The 20,606-nt window shown below is 32.1% G+C and overlaps 1 protein-coding gene across 2 annotated transcripts in view; it reads right to left on the bottom strand.

The window, feature by feature from the left end:
- Window positions 1-19,926, bottom strand: part of LOC113404893 (uncharacterized) — a 38,196-nt gene extending 18,270 nt beyond the window's left edge. The window contains exon 1 of one of the 2 annotated variants that reach the window (XM_026645967.2): window positions 19,598-19,926. In XM_026645967.2, the coding sequence (XP_026501752.2) occupies window positions 19,598-19,793 (196 nt within the window). In that variant the 5' untranslated portion in view covers window positions 19,794-19,926. Of the gene's footprint in view, window positions 1-8,854; window positions 9,062-19,597 lie in introns of those variants that run through there. The other variant, XM_026645968.2, reaches the window with a different exon arrangement.
- Window positions 19,927-20,606: the final 680 nt, after the last annotated feature.

Genomic DNA, 20,606 nt, shown 5'->3' with positions numbered 1-20,606 from the left:
AATTAAATTCGACTAATAATAAAAACTTCGCATAATCTAGTAACGTCCTTCCGACCTTGAAAAAAAAACACGTGCAAAAGCATGGTCGAATAATCTTTTCACTCGTGAACGTACATACATGTGAGCTGTGATTCGTGAGTGTATCGAAAACAAAGCTCCGAGTGAAATTGGATATTGCTGTACCAACAGCCCAATCATTCTGGAGAAGCAACTGTTTTCAACGAATAAATGATTCAAGATCTCTTATATACATACAAACATTAAATGTTGCTCGATTCATCAAACAATTTATATTCATTCTAAAGCTACCACCAGTTCGGAATGTAGATTCTACCGAGAAGAACCGGTGAGACATTCAGTAGTTACACTTAAGTACACTTAACTTAGTTTTTAAGTCATGTCAGTTGAAAATAATTAAATTTATACAATTTGTTCTGCCTGAAAGTCAACCAGTATAGATGGTTGGAAAGGTCATCTTATCCGGCTCAATACTACCATACTTATTGTATTTGTGAACATAAATCTAGACGAATTCCTCAAAAGTATTAATTCTTCAGTGCTGAGCTACACGAAAAAGCTTGAAACAAGTGTTAACCAACATAAATCCAGCCAGCTGTGGCAAGATCAAGTTCAAACCAACCTTTGTCCATGTTTCCGAATAACGTCGTACACCGAGAAACGGTATATCATATTATATTCACATACGTACAAGTTACATAATATGGCCTTTGCGCAAACGTAGACTACAAACCAATAGTTATAAATGAGATGTTTTTTTAATGCCTATAACTGGAATAACTAATAAAACAATATACATAATACTCATACTATAAGTTTCCAAATTAAAATTTAGACGTGACCTGACAAGATTGAATTTCATATTATTATAAATTTATATACATATACTTATACATAAATATCGCCAACCAAGTTTATGCGATCAAGACAAATATTTGCCGTAATTGAATTATTTTCACATGTAACCAAGATCGACAAGTGAACCGAAAAACATTATTTGCCATATTTGTGCGAATGAAACGAATATGAAATTGGTAAACACAAAGCCGTCTTCGGTAAACGAATGTAAATAAGCGAACTCTCTCCTTCCAGTGTATTGCCGCCATAACATTATCATTAAGCACACATTGAATGGTTGCTCGGGATACAAATCATAAATTTTATATTTATTTTACGGTTTACTCTAACTTTCCGAAGAAATACGCGACAGTTTTGACGTAGATGTATCGCCTACTTTCCATAGAATGATGGCGAACTGCCCACAAATCCAAGGTCCCTGACGAATTAGGCTAAGGTGTTATCGATTATAATTTAGACCGCACAACGCCGGCTATATGACTCAGAAACATGTTCGAATTGAGATTTTTTTTTTCGGAAAAACCATTCATAATTTTTTATTAGGTTATTACTCAACTGTGTGGTATTATAAAATACTTGGTGGTAGGACTTTTTCCGTACGGGTAACCGTCGGGTAGGTAGCACCCACTCATCAGATATTCTACCGAACAGCAGTAATCAGTATTGCTGTGTTCCGGTTTGAAGGGTGAGTGAACCAGCGTAACTACAGGCACAAGGGACATCTAGTTCATCATCATCAACATCTTAGTTCCCGAGGTAGGGGGCGCATTGATGATGTAAAGAATGGTTAATATTTCTTACAGCGCCATTGTTTATGGGCGGTAGTGACCACTTACCATCAGGTGACCTATTCGCTCGTCCGCCTACCGATATCATAAAAAACATTGTACGATTATTTTTGGTATTATTAGCAGTAGGTACACTGCTAACACTGCAGTGTGCAGTGTTCTAATGTATTGCTATTTTTTTTCTCTCTTATGGGGTAACGAAATCCTAAACAGGTCGTACCTAAGCGAGTTGTCATTCAATGGGAGTCATGAGGATTTTGCAAGTAAGGTGTCAAGTGTTGATGATGATTTCTTTATGGAGTAAATGATGTTTGTTGAGGAGTTTGTTACATATCAATACTACGTCAGTTGATATTATATGTGAACTATGTTTGGTGCTATCATCTCTACATAGTATAAGACATCGCATCTCGCCGTCTGTACTCTTAGATCATTTGAACTACTTTTAATTTTAATGTGCTTTTCATCAATAAACGGAGACGATCCATGATCGTACCCTTATTTCTAATTTTCGTCTAGTTTTTAACTAATTTGTAGTGTCTACTTCACACTGTGTATTGTTTTAATTTGTGTACTGAATTTCTCAATGTGACTCTCATCGAATTTTTCATCTTTGAAATGAATTATAATAGGTTCTGCTAAATACAGGTACGTCTGATTCGATCGTATCTATAATTAGTAGTCATATAATATTGTTTTTTTTTAAATTTCAATATCATTAATTTTAATGTTAAAATTATTTATGAAAACTAGTAATTATTTTGGTATGGTCGTTCTTGGCTTATTTGTAATTTTCACAGTTTTGATAAACTACACTAAACTGTTTGTATTTTAATCCCTAGTTTTCATATGCTTTATTTAGTATTTTATTATATTTGTGAGTTCAGTAAAAAAATATTATTTTTATTTTATTGTATATCTAGTCACTAAAATGTTACATCAGTCTTGATTACAAGCAATTTCTCCCTTTATGTACCATGTATTCATCTCAATACGCAATGCATTTAGTTTTAAGTTTTAAAATTAAATGTGTTTATATTTAGTTGGTGACTCTAAATAAATAAAATAATAAATTAACAGTATTCATTTCCTTGTTTTAGTAGACGACGGTCAAGGAAGGTACGATCCTCTTATTAATCTACCACCAAAATTCAATTACACTGCAGTGTTCCGGTTCATGTTAAAAGCCAGTATAACTACAAGTACAAGAGATATTAAACTCTTTGATTCTATGATCTTTGATACACTTTGGCAGTATACGGCCGATGTTATAATAATAATAAATAAATATTCGACAACATCACATTCATTACTGTTATCTTTTTACTGTGGGTATGGATTTTAAGAAAACAATTCTGTTATATAACTATTTAATTGTAGAAACCAAAATTTATAAATGTTACAACAAATTTAGTTTCAGCTTTTGTACTATAGATAATTTAAAAAATATGCCAGCTGGACTCAGCGTGGGTCACTTGGGATAAAAGGAATGTTTGAAAATTCAATGCGTTATAATTTATCTTATTAAATATTACAATTTAGGCGCCACTGACGATTCAAAGATTGTATATTTAATTATTTAGTACACCGTTCGCCAGGCCGGTGTATAAATTTGTATAAAAAATTAAAGTGGGTACATCACCAAATTTCTAGCTACACGTGGATATTGTTTATATCTAAGGGAACAGGCATGCCATTGGAGTTGCACCAGCAGCTATCTGGACACACTCAACCAGGAAACTGCAGCCGTCCACACTTAATATTTCAAATCCATGTGGTGGGTAAAAAAAAAACTCCTGCAATACGAAATATACAGGTTCAATAATGATTAATAAATGTTTCGATTCATTTTTAAATCTAGAACCGTGGCCCGTGAAACCGTGTATTCAGAACGTAGGAAGACAAAGGCTTAAAGTAACCACTCATAAATCTAATTTGAAGTCCTCGACATCAAAGCAATACGTCAATATGCCCACTACCTGTTGTTTAAAGCTTATAACGTATAAACTTAGCGAGAATCGGAAGGCTAAATGAAACTTCAAAGTGCATTTAATAATGCTTCGCAAGCAGGAGTTTTCGCAAAATCTAAAGTATTCATGTTTTCCATGCAATCCTCGGAAACAGTCTAATTAAAAATAATACTATTTAAATATATTACTTACTAAATTACTTTGACTTGTAGGATGCAAAAATTTAATTGTATATATACTTCTGAATTAAGTATATATAATATATTAAATAGATTCGAAGGAAAACTGTTGTGTTTCATTTGAATCTACTTTCCGAACCGGGTAAGTACATGTATGATAATTCTGAAAGATATCGATGCAAAATTTCTTGGATATGCCAATTTGAATAAATTATATTTTAATTTTGATTTCATACAGGATATAAATCTAAATTTATATACGTAGTGAAAACATGTAATACAGAAAAAAAACAAAAAAAAATAACAATTTTAAAGTAGACTTATATATTTATATGTAAAAGCAGACCCCTTGAAGCAACTACGACAAAGCTTGCGGGGATATATTTACGTCACACGCAGCCATGCGGCTAGACGTGTAGGCGGTCTGGACTATGGATTGGGGTATGTGCAATATTAAATGAAATAAATTAATTTCTTTAATTTTATTTCATTTCTGAAACATAACATACTATATTTCTGTTATGTTCTAATGTCAATGTAACCAACATACTTGGCCTTATTTATATTTGCTCTTCCTGTTATAATTGATTTGAGGATTAACGACATATTTCCACCATCAGTAATGACGGTTTTTTTTATGATACCTATAGTTAGACTGACGGCCAAATGTGCTACCTGATGGTTAGTAGTCACAACTGATCATAGACAGCTCTGTTAGTCCATACTCCTACTCTGGGAACTGACTAAAATTCAAACCAAAATAAATATTAATAAATATAAATATTGGACAGCGTCACATACATTACTCTGATCCCATTGTACGTAGCTAAAGCACTTGTGTCATGGAAAATCAGAAGTAACGACGGTACCACAAACACCCACACCCAAGGCAACATAGAACACTAATGAACTTTTCTACATCGACTCGGCCGAGAATCGAAGCCGGCACCTCGAAGTGACGTACCCATGGAAACCGGTGTACACACTACTCGACCACGGAGGTCGTAAAATACATCAATAAAAAAGTATTGCTGTTCGGCAGAAGAATGAATACCTACCCAGACGGTCTTGCGGTGACTGTCGTTACACCATACAAACATATATACCCCATTTAATTCCCCTTAGGGAATTAATTTCCAATATTCCATAAGAAATGCCTGTGCAAAATTACATCCCGTTAACCTACCAGCTTGGGCTGTGCGTTGTATGTCAGTCAGTCATTTAAAAAAATGATTAAACAGATGATTCGAGTTTACGTTTGTAAAAGTATTTCTGATTGGACTTTATAAAATTTACGGATGTCTCTCAAAATAATTATTGGGAGTGTGTTACCGACTAACATATTTATATTTACATTAGATTGAAGAGGCTTCCAAAATGGAAACTTTCCAAAATTCGAATAGGTGATTTTATACTGATATAAATACAAAATCAACCCCTATATTCTAGGAAAAAGCAATATAAAATATATTTCATGAAAATGTGCGGTTTCCAGGAAACAGAAACCGGATATAAATTAATTTTAGCAGAAACATTGACGTTGTTTATGAATATTCTTGGAAATAATCAAATAACATATACTTCTAACTTAATCGCAGATATATATCTATATAGATATGTTTTTTAGATTTATGAATATATCACATAGGTAGACGGACTACCACTGTTATCACCAATTGGGATTTTATTTACATAAGAATTATTAACATAAAGTCCTTAATTATATACAAATAAGAATCAAAAATAGTTGAAAGAATGCTAGCTATACCCCGTTGAATCGCAATTTCGATCCTCTGGGCAAAAAACGAACCAGCCCTCCTGTCACCGGTGTAAAGGCGAGGTGTTTATACTATTAATGAATCTTTTTGTACTCTTATCATGTAACGTTATGTATTTCGCGCCAGAAAACTCCTCACCTCACTACTGATGGGAGGCACAATGGCTTGCACAAAGCCCCACCACCAGCTGACTTTTAATAGATAAACATGAGTCCTTATTACAGATATTTTATACACGGTGACAGCTGCGTTGTCATGGGGCGTGTTGATGTTACATGAACGATGAGTATTATAAGTTTTCTCAATAAATATAAATTTAACGTAAATCGGACGGAAAACCTGACATCAGTACAAACTATTCAGCTTTATGTAACATTATAATACAATATGCAGTAAAACACATTATTCATAAGCTTAACCAAGATCTCAGTTTTATTCGAATCACCAAATTATTCAATATTCATTTAATTTAACGTTTTCCTATCGATAATGGGACAACCCTGCCCCAATCACAGGGGCATGATCAAGCATTTTACATCTACAAGAAAATAAAACTAATAATTCCACCAATTATGTTTTGCAATAAATTAATTTAATTGTAACGCAACTCAATATAGGCAGATAAAACAAAAAGGCACGGACGTGAGACTGTATAAATATAAATTTAAAAAAAAATGCATATTGCTCACACGTGGAAATATTTTTTATTAAATGAATCACTGTAACCGACATCAATACATTACTAAAGATACTTAAAACACTCACTTGGAATATCCGTTATAATGATAAGAATGATCAAGGGTGTATTGTGTTACAATTTCGTAAAAGTATTAAAATATAGGATTTTTTATAATACAATTAGCAGCCCTGGCTAAAGTTAATTCTCCCGTTTCTCCCCCTAAAGTTGAAATTTCATTCCTTAGCGTTAGCTTACGTTATACATAAGCAATGTTCCAAATTACTTTCTAGAATCAGGTATTTTAGCTGTATGAAGTCTGCATAGTCAGCCTGGAGAAACTATCATAAAGTGTAGATAAAATTTAATTGGGACGTGCGTTCGGATAATCGTCTAAGATTTCGTGGTTCATGTATTATGATAACCCAAGAAATGACACAAATGTTTTTTTTTTTTTAATAAATGCATCTGTGCTCAAGTCGTCCATGGTAACTGTCCATTCATCCTTAGACAATATGATCTCCGTAAACATAACATATTCCTGCCACTTTTTGTTTGATGACTGATAATTATTTTACTTTTAGAAAGTAACAATCGCAGATCCAATTGTGTTGTGAGTGTGGCTCACTCCCAATATAAAGTATTAATTTATGGCGAATAGAAAAAATCATGAAAGATATCATCTACTCAGACGGTCTTGCACAAAGTTTATTAATATCATTTAACAGTCAAAAAAGTTATATTATATTTATTTGTACAATTCATTTTAAATTCTCCGATAATAATTTAAGCGACAAGGACAAACCTCGTGATTTCATACAAAAAATTAAAAAAATATATCACAAGACGCATTAAATAACAACTGCACCTTCACCAGATTATCTTTGGACAAAAAATCATTATAATGTAATAAAAATATATAAATATACATATCACCTCTCTCTCTCAATCTCAACTAATTTTGTCTTTGATAATAATAGTTAGGATATATATTCAAATAGTTTATGTCCGAGTGTGGGGGGGTGGTCTTATACTTAACGATAAAAAGTAACCAATGTACTATTCCAGAGTATTACCTACCTCTATGTCAAATACCATTCAAATCCACTCCGCCTTGAATTACAAACATTCATCCATCGAAACTTTCGCATATATAATATAAGCATGAAGTAAAATTATTAATAATTATATATTAACCAAGGTTTATTAAAATTAAAGTAAGAAATGAGATCCTCCAACTGACAAAGCATTTTCGGTTATTGTATTACAAAAACAAAATGGCGTCTATGTCTCGGATTCTCAGCTAAGGTCATATTATTTACCTACTTGTATTTATAATAATAATAAACACCTACATAAGTAACCAAATGAGTTACTTATTAAAAAAAAAATCGTAATGGCCTGTTTGGTTAGAACATGTGAATCAAAAAAGAATTATCATGTGATTAATTTGTGTTTTTAATACATCTTATTCTAAGCGGCAAAGGAAAACATATTAAAGAAGCGTACATGTGTTAAATGAAAATCTTCCACCAATCAAAAACGAAGGAGTCTTAGCCCAGCACTGGGACATGTACTCTCTTACTTCACTTTACACAATGTTTAAATTTGAAAACAGAAAACTTAATACGTTTGATTAAAACGCTTAAATGATAACATTTCAGAGTTCATTTTTTATTTATTTAATTATATTTATCGTTTCTCGAACGGTTCTCGTGTAAACCAGTATTTCCTTATTTAAAATGTAGAATAAATGAAAAAAAAATGTTGACACGTTTGTAGAGACAATTACAAAGAAATATCAAGGTTAATTCATTTTAAAATAAACTATAACACACAAGTTATGTCGTCAGAATGTATTATTTATTACATAGAAAGTAAGATTATGCGTCGAAAAATTACCACGCAATAGTTCGTTTGGTTATTAAATGATACAAAACTATTGTCTTGTATCATTTATTAACCAAACCATCATTATAAAGTATAACTTAGTATAAGATTAAATTTTAAAGGTTTTGTATAAATTTGACAAGACTTTATAAAATATGTTGATTAAAAAGAATTATTAACTTACTCATTCTTCCGCCGAAGAAATACTTAACGTTGTTGTGTTACGATTGGAAGGGTGAGTGAGTCAGAATACAAGGGACATCTTAGTTTCCAAGCTTGGTAGCTCATCGGCGATGTAAGGAATTGGTGATATTTCTTAGGTAGCCAATATCTGTGGGCGGTGGTGACCACTTATCATCAGGTAGCCCAATTACCTTCCTTCCTATATCATAAATAAAATCAATCTTAATAAAAAAAAGTAGTAAATTGTATTCGTAATGTACAATTTTCTCGCGACATTTATAGGATATATAATATTGCTACACACTCACTCCAAACGCACACATCGATTATAATGTACCAGTACACATGTAAAACAATATACATAAGCAACGCATATCGGTGTGGATAACACACGCAAGAATTTTAAAATAAAAGTTAATTTTGTTGCGAATGAAGCCAATCGCAATAAAACTGAACGTCACTATTTAAAATCACTAGTAATCTATGGATATTAATAATTAAAATAAATACCTACCCATTTTAGATTTATTTATCCTGCTACGTCTAATCTCTTCAGGATGGCCTTAAATGCACTTTTTAATTAAACATTAATTGTTCCAAGCAACCGTTTGTATTAAACATCGAAAAATAAATAAACGACACGACACAACTGTGTTATTTGCTTATCAATATTATTTATCTGTACGATAATTACAACATCGTTAGTTGAAACAATAATTCCAAATTCCAAATTTAAAAAAATAAATCTATTAAAACATCGCGGTCTGACAAACGTACATTCAACTACAGGTACAAATTACAACAATATTAATTATCATATTATTAGGTAATTTAACAAATTTTAAAAAAACACCAAGCGAAAATAATCACATAAATTCGTTTATTTTTTAAGAAAACTAAGATACGGCAAGTTAAACGCGCAATTAATTTCAATTTAATCTAATATATTAACCCGCCAACACAACACAGATTAAAAATTGAGCACAGATAATGAAAAAAATCATTAAAATTTAAACACGTTTCGATTTTATAACGTAAAAGCATTGATATACGGAGACGGGACTTCGGTTGCACAGAACGGAACGGTCTCAGCGACGCGAACTCGCCGAATGAGGTTTCTCTCGGTTCGCGCGTTCACCAGTCGCCAGATGATCGAATAAATTTTATAAAGTTATAAATAGATCGCGAATCGCATCGTCTAATAAATAAGCTTTTAATAATTTTGTTTTGAAAACAGCTTTGTTATTCTCGTTAAATTTGTATTTGTTTATTTTATTTTATATGTTTTATTAATAATTCGTATTATGTCCTTTTGCAATCATTACCGATTGTACGTTGTTAATTATTATTATTATGCAATTCATTAATTTTCGTATCTGTTGCTGGGTCGAGACAACCTAGCGTTTAGAACACGTAAATCTTTACTGAAGATTGCGGGTTGAATTCCGGGTAAACACCAATTAATTTTTATGAGTTTATTTTATTATATAAAAAAAAAATGGTCGACTATTACGGAAAACAACGCAACGAAGCCTGATTTGTCAGATGAAAATCGAACACCGACCCGAATTGGAGCAGCCTGGTGGAACAGACCACAAACAATCTCCTCAAAAGGAGAAAGGCCTCAGCCCAACAGTGAGACATTAGCAGACCATTTACTTCTTTGTACATTTATTAATCGTATTTGTGAAATAGTTATTGTTTTTTATACCTCATTTAATTATATTAAATAAAAATATAATTATCTTGAACACGATACAAAATATATTTGAAGGTAAAAACGACATATATTTCTGAGGTAATAATATTTTGCTTTAATTAAAAAACATGATTATTTTAATATACAATTTAATTATCGACCAGCATTACGACATTATTGAAGTGCCTCGATCAATAAATTCATAAAAAAAATATAAAACCAAAACAATAATTCACCATATAAACTAGTCTACACTAATTTTATAAATGTAAGTAAAATAAACTGTGTGTCTTTCATGTCCGTATGTCTTTTTAGCTTTCAAGACTAAACCTCTTTTATACCTATCCCCCCCCCCCCCGTAATAACACGCGGACGAAAACTAGTTAATAATAAAAATATATTTATTAATCATGTCCTTTAATTTTTTCTATATATATATATATAAACAAAGACAAAACAATACAATCCCTTTTTCTGATCTATTAAGCAAACAATATTTTTTATATATTTATAAAAAAAATAAGACTACAAACGTTCGAAACATGGAAACATACATGTTTTCCTCAAATGTTCCTATATATGTACATACATATATTATGGTTGAATTTCGAACACTGGGCTATGGATCTAGTATTCGCCTTATAATCTTTATATATATACAAACCTTCAATAGGGTTGCATGTAACTCCTTCTTAATGGTTTGTAATATTTGTGTGTATTTGAGTAGATTCGAAAACGACGAAGCCGGGACTGGCTAGTAGTACGTACATATATATCGCTTTAATTTATTATCAATCTTCTATAGACACGATAACACTTAATTAGGTTAAATTTTTTTTTCCTTAATGATTTGTAATTATGCAAAAGAAGACTATTGAATGCCTAATATAATTCTCTTTTAGTATAACTATTATGTGATTTTAGAACTACATTATTGTATAGTATGGAAAAATTACACGCAATAAACTTATAGATTTTCCGAGGGAAAAACTACTACACATAATTATATTGCATCACATGGAAAGTACCCGATGTTTTTTTCATGAAATAAGCTTAAATCGCGTGCCACATATGAGATAAACTTAATCCAGCATATAATATATTATAAGGAACGACTAGGCTGTATGCACAAAGACTCTTGCCTATTTTAACAAAATAAAAAAAAATACTACCAACGACAATTATTACTAGAACCGAGATAAAATTTCATCAGAAAAAGGCAACATTTATCGTTGCAATTTTATTTTCTAATAAGGAAAAAAATATTTATTTATATTGCATGATTGACCATTAAAACCCACTTGAAACAAACAATATGATATTCCTAATTATCCACAACATAAATCATACAAATTTATTACTAATAAACGTAAAATTAAGTAATACTAAATGTCATTCTCTTAAGCAACGCTACTTATTCAAAAAAACGTTTCGTTTTACGGTTCCTATTTTGTATTATCTAGCTGACGTTTATTGAAACGCTCGTAGGTATCTAACATCTTCGTATATTTACACTACTAACCGTCATTACTTCTGCCTAGCCTTCTGTAAAACTGGTTATGGTGTATACCATTATATCCTACACATTTAATCATTATTTTAGACAATGTCGCTTATTACCTTCTGACATTTCATATCGTGTTCTGAGGTGAGTTCGAGTTTTTTCTAAAAGAAATTGTTCCAGGGGATGGAAATGAAATTTTGCGTTTCTATAGGTACATGCCTGCAAGAAGATTAAGCGATTTCTGGAAAATATTTCTATCAACCAAGAAACGACAATAACGGCATCTTGCTTAATTTAAAGTTGATGTTAGGCGCATATTAGAAAATTAAAAGAAATACAGCAACGCTTGGCATATTAAATATAAAGAGGTTCGATCGAGAATCGATTGTAATAAAATGTAATATGACATGTTTTTTTCACAATTAGATTAGATTTTACAACATCCACGGGCACACAGTTGTCCGTCCCTTTTTTTACATTTTGGCATTTTATATTTTTACTAAACATCAGAAGACTTTCGCTGGACTTCAAGCTTGTCGTCTTCTTGGAAGACGTGGCCCACATTGACGGTTTTTTTTCATTTTAAAATAATATATACATAATCTATAATACTTTCACACTTCATGTTAGGAGGGGACAATAGCCCAAGGGGTCAGGATCGATCCTGCGATCCTTACATCGCTAGGTGGCCTGAAAACCATTGCGCTATTGAGACTATAAATCAATTCTTCCATACTAATATTATAAATGCGAAAGTAACTCTGTCGCTCTGTTGCTAAGGACATAGGCAACGCTTTTACGTCTAACACCTGACGAGCGACCGCGAGCGAGAACTAGTAAACTACAAAATAAAGTACAAAGTATGTGTTTGATAAGTTTTTTTTTTTAATACTTGTTTAGAAACCCTAGAGATAGAACTATGTACTTATAGAAACATAATACCGATACTCCACTCCACGCGGATCCGACTCGCACTTGATCGGTTTTTTAATATGTCAATACCTTAAATGACAGCGGCACGTGTATGGTTTCCCGTGTTGTTGTTGTGTTGCGATTTGAAGGTTGAGTGAGCCAGTGTAAGTACACCCACAATGGACATTAAACTGTTTAAAACATGGACATCCCATTTTTCTTAAATCTTGCTGGAGTAATTTGGATTTACCTTTATTTATCTTAATTAAATTATCTCTTCGTACAGGTAAAATACCCAAAGCATGGAAACAATCATTTGTTGTACCAATTTATAAGACCGGTGATAAGCATTACATTCAAAATTATCGACCTATATCTAAACTAAATACTATAGCTAAATTATTTGAAAAAAAATATATATGATCAGTTATATTTCGTTCTAAGGCCGCTTATCATCGACCAGCAACACGGATTCATCAATGGTAGATCTACTGAAACGAATCTTTGTGAGTTTACTCATCAACTTGCTACAGTGATGGACAATGGTGGTCAGGTGGATGTTGTATACACTGACTATTCGAAAGCCTTTGATAAGATCTCTCATTCTCTGTTGGTCAAAAAACTTGCTGCCGTTGGTATTCACGGTGACCTGCTTCGTTGGCTCGAATCTTATTTGAGGGATCGTAGTCAAGCTGTTTCTATAAAAGGTTTTTGTTCATCGTTTGTGCCCGTTACCTCTGGTGTTCCTCAAGGATCTCATCTCGGGCCATTATTATTTAATATTTTTATCAATGACATTATTCGATATACTCATAATTGTAACATACAACTTTATGCGGATGACATGAAAATTTTCAAAATAATTAAGTCGCCTCAAGATTATTTATTACTTCAAACTGATTTCAATAACTTAGATAATAGCTGTGATAAAAACCTTTTAAGCTTAAATATAAAAAAAATTAACATTCTAACATTCACAAGGAGACTGAGGCCAATATTATTTGACTATAAATTGCAGAATACCGGTCTGGTCAGAGTTTCTGAGATTAGAGATTTGGGTGTTTACTTAGACCATAAGCTAACTTTTACTTATCATATTAATTATATAACAGCTAAAGCGTATCAAATGCTAGGATTTATTCTAAAGTTGACTAAGGAATTTAAAAATAGCTTTAGCTTTATTCTACTTTTTAATGCTTTTGTTAGGTCTATCTTGGAATATTGCTCTACAGTTTGGAACCCTTATTATAAAACGTATAGAAAAAAATCAGTTAACATTTTTTAAACATTGCGATTTAGAGGTGGCTTTTCCGATAATACTGAAAATAGTGATATCTCTGGTATCATCCCGTTAAACGTGCGTAGAAATATAAGAGACCAAATTTTTTTATATAAAATTGTCCATAACATTGTTGATTCTAAGAGTCTTCTTAATAATGTACTTTTTAAATGTGCCCGCCTTAACGTGAGAAACCAAACTTTATTTTTTGTACCCCTTTGTAAGTGTGACTATTCAAAGAATATGTTATTGTTACGTGCGTGTAAAAATTATAACATACATTGTAAAGAATTAGATATATTTAACTCAAAAAATTGTGAATTTAAATTTAGTTTACGTCATATTATTAAACTATAACTTGTTTTACTTGCTTTTTATACTTTCTGTTTTTGTTTTTATTTTTAATGTAAGTTGTAATTTGTTCGTATTAATTTTAAGCGGAAACTTGATTGACTTATGTTTTTCTTATATTTGTTTTTTTTGCTATTAAGTGTAATTATAATTGTTTGTTTCCCAAATAAATAAATAAATGAATGGACGAATTAAGCTACGGGTTAGAGGGCGACGGCTGAGATGATCTCGCTCTTAGTGCGGGGGACGAGATCACCTTTGCCCCCAGTAAAACACCACGGAGCCACTAGTGGAGCGCAGCATTGGAGGTTCCGCGGATGCGTTATATCGACACGATTCAGCATCCGATCCGAGGAAAAAACCGCCTTCGCAATGGTTTTAGTAAGTAAGATTCACATATATAATTCGGTTACTACCGGGTACCTTTCTGAAGGTTACCAAAGCGGGAGAAAAAAAAGACAAGGTAGATCTTACTACTACCCATCTACACATGGGTATATTATCCATCTGACTAGTTTTTATAAACTAAAAGTGGCTCTCGTGGTACGTCTAAGATATGTGAACCTTTGAAATTAATATTAATAAAAAATAGTTAAAGAAAATCAATAAACAAAACGTACTTTCGTTTTTATTATTATAATATTTAGCAACAAATTATAGTATACGAGCCACGAACAATGAAATAGCGAGCGGCGGCGGTTAGCATCACGTCATATGAACCGAGATAGCCCAGTGGTTAGAACGCTTGCATCTTAACCGAGGATTGCTGGTTCAAATCCAGGCAAGTATCAATAATTTTCCATGTGCTTAATTTGCATTTACAATTCCTCTCGAGCTAGATGTGAAAGAAAATATCGTAAGGAAACCTGAAAGTGTCTTAATTCAATGAAATTCTGCCACATGTGTATCCAACGCCCCGAATTCGAGCAGCGTGGTGGAATAAACTCCAACCATCTACTCAAAATGAGGAGGGGTCTTAGCCCAGCAGACTATAAGAGTCGGTATTCCGCCAAGGTGCCCAACAGATATTTCACTTCAAAAAGATACCTTACTACGAACTAGCCGTATTAGTCATAACTCTTGTACCATTATGACGAAACTCTGAGAAATCTACGCAATTTCGTATCGAATCTTTTGTCCTAGTTATACAACGTTCTTTGTGAATATATGATACAATATTGAACAAATAAGTCCAAACAAAGGAAGACATAAGTTGATACTATACAACGTAGGTGCATAACAACGCACAAAATTGTAAAAAAAAAAGTAAAAAACTTTGAGCTTCATTGAATTTAGATAGATGCCGGTTTTCGCACGATGTTTTCCTTCACCGCCGAGCACAAATTCAGTTCGAGTGGTGCTTGAATGGGTTTCAACCCGTAATCGTCTAACCACTGGGCGCTCTCGGCTCCAAATCTGACCCTGCATACAGTTCGCTAATACTTCTTAAAAAGATAAGCAGCGTATTATGAAGGTCGTTGCCAAATCGCTAACTATCTTCACGCATCAGCAAATCTTTTACACGTGCTGTTGTGTAGGCTCTGGATTGGTCAGTGGGTACCACCCATTCCAGGCTACAGCCTATTCCAATCACAGAAGTATAGACAAATAATAACCTTCGACATTGAATTGACATGATATCATTGGTCGAGATCTTGAATTATCTATAATACTCATTAAGTATTCGAGAAAATCCCTTTTTAAATGTCGTCGAAGTTTTTATTGAAACTTCGGAAGTAAAATGAAAGTGGATATAAATAGTTAAGTGCAATAGCGTTGCACCTAACTACATATAATATATTAATCATATTTGTTTGTCTAAGTCTTTCGATTGTAACAGGCTACATAATTATTATATCCTCAATAGATTATAATTTAACAAAATATTAAAAAAAACTATCATATTTCGACATAAATGCTAAAAGAATTGGAGTGTAACGGATTACAACACTTAAAGTGACAATTGCATTAGAAGACGAAATACCGATTATTTAATAATAAAATGTCAAACTTATTCTTATCTATACCAAATTAAACACAAGATTTAAAAATAAAATAAAATTAGTGAAACATAATATGCAGCACATCATAAATCGTAATCACTAATATTCAATAAATGATTTATTAATATTATTTTAAATAAACATTTAAAATGTGGATAATGTACCTTAGACTTATCTTTTCAATACGAGATAAAAATGGGCGTTGAAATATAAGTGCAAAAAAAAAAAAAAAGTGTTTATAAAAATAAAAGTGTTTATGCAACAACAACGTGGAGCAGGTGTGAGTCGTAACGCAAATAAAACATATTTTCATCAAAAACGTTGCACCTACGACCTAACAATTTTACACTAATGATCGTACATCAAAAATCTAATTTTTATGATACTAGTTCATGTATTAATTGACACACAAAGAATACATTCATACATACTCATATAACTAATATAATGTGTTCATGTGTGCGTCGAGCTACGCGTACCTCCGCACGTCGTACTCGTGACTGTTATATGACTCAGTATCGGATAGGTGCGGAATATAAAAATACAAACTTCTTTAAAAAAATTACGACATAAAAAAAATTTAAAATTGGCATTATTCGAAATTTTATTTATTATGCAAGTGGTAATTTTTTCATTACCATAATTTTAAAATTCGCATAACTATTCGAAATTTAAAATGATGGTAGGATTAACTAATAGTAGTATAAGTAGTTCTATTGACGAAAAAAAAAAATTCAATGATCGAAAGAAGTTATTCGATATTTGAAATTATGGTTGAAATTACCGCAACTATGTCATTAAGGTCATTGGATTTCATTAGGTTATATATAATTATTAGGTAAACAATAATATGACAAACTGGATAATAACAACATACACAGAAGGATATGCATATTGTAAAGATAAAATAAAAAAAAATATATATATATTTAAATTATAAAAACAAACATAAGTTTTCATCTTGCAAACTGGAAGGAGTTCATTAGAACGACAATTCAAAAAAATAAAAAAATGCTATGATAATGCTACGAGCGTAAATCAAATTTAGAAAAAGCCATTAGTCATTATGTTCTTCAATAATTCTTTATAATAATGATTAAAATTAAATAATTAACCAGTAAAGAACACATTAAATTAAAATGTCCCTTTCAAAAAAACAACGGTAATTTATTTAATTGCCTATTTTTAATAAAAACTTTTGATAATTTAGTTAACAAAGGAAAAGTCAGAAATTGTCGTAACACTTATAAGTGTTAAAACATAAATGTTTTTCCAAGAGAACATATAATTTAGCATTTACTTTAAAATATTACTTATAAACGTTTAAAAATGCGGAATTTGATATCAGTAACTTAATTTAACTGGCAATAACAATAACAAAAAATTAATAAATATTGTAAATTCTTATTTTAAATTAATATGAAATGTCAAATATCCGCGCCTATTAGATAAGTAAAGTGAGTTGCGGACTTGCGGCCATTTTGTGGAAGTAATAGCGTGCTGTTTGCAGCCGTTTGATTAACTTTATTTATAATAGTAATGACGGACCGCACCTTAATCTAAATGTATTTACAAACTAAAATAAATTACTTGGCTTAGATAAATTAAGATTCAAAAAAGAATGTATATAATAATTTCAAAGTTAACGGATTTTCGCTAGAAACTAAAACAATAAAATTTAGTCATATTAATATAGTTCATAAAAACAAATGATTATCAATTTCAACGGCATCCATATTGCTTTGTAACAAGACAGCGAAACGGGTTCGAGAATGATAATTTAAAGAGATGTTAATTAATTTATATCTTACATTGACGCTTATTGTAGTGATATCTAGCTACAGTTCGTATTGTATCTGCAATGTATAATACAGTCGAGCACGAGTGTAAGAGAGGCTACGGACGGCAATGGGCCGGCCCCTCGCGTCGATTGAGTCACGAACGCCGCACCGTACCCACCACTGCATTCTTCGACGATAATTCAAAACGCGGCATTTTCATTATTAACAATTTACAACGCTCGATTACTTTAAAAAAGTCTCGAAACGTAAGGAGTCGAGCGAGTAATGTACACTTTGTAAATAGTGCACTCGGTAACTTTGTTCGCGAAGCGGTTGACGCGACACGTAACTACACTTGGTCGAGTTTTTGTCAGAGCGCAGATTATTGATATGAAAATAAGTATTTGTGATGATGAAGCAATATTTTCCCGGGAAATCAAAATTAGTGATTTTTGTAAATTCAAAAATCGAATCAGTAATATTTAGATTATTCAATTAAGTCTCGTGTTTATTTTTTTTATTATTGACTTATAAGGTAGAGTGAACGATGCAAAAAAAGCATTTAAATTAATTTATTTTTAAATTACTTTAACAAAATATATACATGTAATATGCGTCGAACGTACGTGCAATAATTGTGATATTGCGTAATTATTAATTAAAGAATAATACTTAAAATTTCCCTTTACCTAAACTTAATAAATATATTATTATAACGAATAATTATTAATTATGAAATATTTGAAGCTACATAATGAATACATTCTAAAAATCTAAACTTATGTGAACTTCAACGTGATCTGCAAATAGATATTTTTTTTCGTCCTTGAACACCAACAATTCTTTAAACAGTCTACGTTAATTACTCGAAGCGACTCTATTTAGTATTGTTGAACAGAAATAATATCACATCGTGAATTTTTAACATTATTTTCATTTCAAAAGATAATAATTATCGCTTCATTTCCATACATACATGTCGTTAGCGGCCATGTTTAAGAAATAAATGTACATTATAAAAAAAAAATAACTTAACAAAACAATGTGTTTAGTTACATAAACTTGGTAACTACTTAAATCATCTGCATACATAGATGACGTCACTGCAGATAGGTACCTACTTGAAATTAAATATTAAGATGATAGCAAAATAATTAAATAGAGTCAAATTACATTATCACTGCAAGATGACGCCCTGTTACAAACGCAAGGATAAATACATACGATATACCAATAGCGGACTGTTATTATGTTCTTATCGTCAGATTAATGGCTACCAACGCCATTGACACATAATAACGAACCTTATTAGATATATCTAACAATGTAATATACATCTTAGATTACTGAGTTAATTGAAAAAAAAAAGTATTTTATTGAAACTCGTTAAAGTCGTGAGCTGTGAGAAATATACGTCTGGGAACGAAAATTTCCGCACGAACGCACCGTCTCCTTCCGTATTTCTTATAAAAGTATAAAGTTTGAATTAATTAAACATAAATTTGTAATTATGAATATTTTTAATAAAATCAAATACCACGTGCCTTGCTATATAAACGCAAACGTTATTTCGAACCGGGTACATTTCGAAAGCATCCGACCGACCGAACAAAGAGCACGCAAGTCGAACGCGACAATTGCAATCCGACCGGTTGTAGAGTGACTGAGCGCCGCACGCGCCCGCCTTCATCGCCGTCTCCGCAAAACGGTAAGGTAATCTGAACATACCGGCCGCAAACTTCTCCGTCAGCCCGAGCGTGTACCAGCCGGGAACTACGCTCTCGCAGACTTCTTCCCAACTCCTCATCTTCTCCGCTCGATCTCCGTAATTCATGTGGTTGGTGTCGTAGAGACATGGTCGCTTCTGAACTTCAGAGACGATCTGATCACTTTTGATCCCGTCGCTCACCTTATTGCGGACCATTGTTAAAAAATTAAAAGAAAATAAAAGTTTAAATTAAAAAAAATATATTCAAATTTCGAATTTCGTGCGTATAGTTGACCGCGAGCGCGGTACGCGACACGCGTCCGAATGCCCGCGTGAAACTGGCGGGTTGAGCGCGGTGCGGCGCAACATGGCCGCCCGTCGGCGGGGAAACGTATAGGTGTTAGCTCGTTGCGATATCTTCCTCGCGCTAATAAATAAATAAGATGCATGCATGTATCCAATTTAAAAGACTAGAGTCCCTGGTATAGCTTTAATATATAACATTTTAGTCGAGAGTAATATTTTAGACGCACTCGTAACCACTGCAAGTTAGCGTGATAAGACGTCTTGTGACCATCATACCTTGTACATAAATACTGTAACTTTAAAAAAATAAAATAATTAATAAGTATTAAAGTACAAGAAGTTTCTATATTTTCTTTTTTTTTTATTTATTCGTTAGATTGGGTAGTTTTCATTCGTGATTATTTCAGTATTACGCAATAAGCGCACAATCACATAGAATGTAATCTTGGCTGATAGCGCTGAGCTGTTAAATGATGGACGTTACAATTTTCACAAAATAAATATTCTAAAACGTATTGAATATTATTACATTTTAAATGCCGTATCGTTTCGTCATAATCGTCAGTCAACATCGTCAGTGTTTAGTTCTCGTCTAGACTTGCGATTCTATTACATGAAATTATAAATTTTTACGTAACATTGTAGACATATAATTACCTTTCAGTTCGGATATTTTGTGTTAATTAAGAGTGATTCTAATGGGCGCTACCTAATATAAGTGTT

The sequence above is a fragment of the Vanessa tameamea genome, chromosome 27 (genome assembly GCF_037043105.1).
Source record: "Vanessa tameamea isolate UH-Manoa-2023 chromosome 27, ilVanTame1 primary haplotype, whole genome shotgun sequence".
NCBI lineage: Eukaryota > Metazoa > Arthropoda > Insecta > Lepidoptera > Nymphalidae > Vanessa > Vanessa tameamea.
Note: the sequence above shows the minus strand (reverse complement) of the source record. Positions and strands in the feature narration are given on the sequence as shown.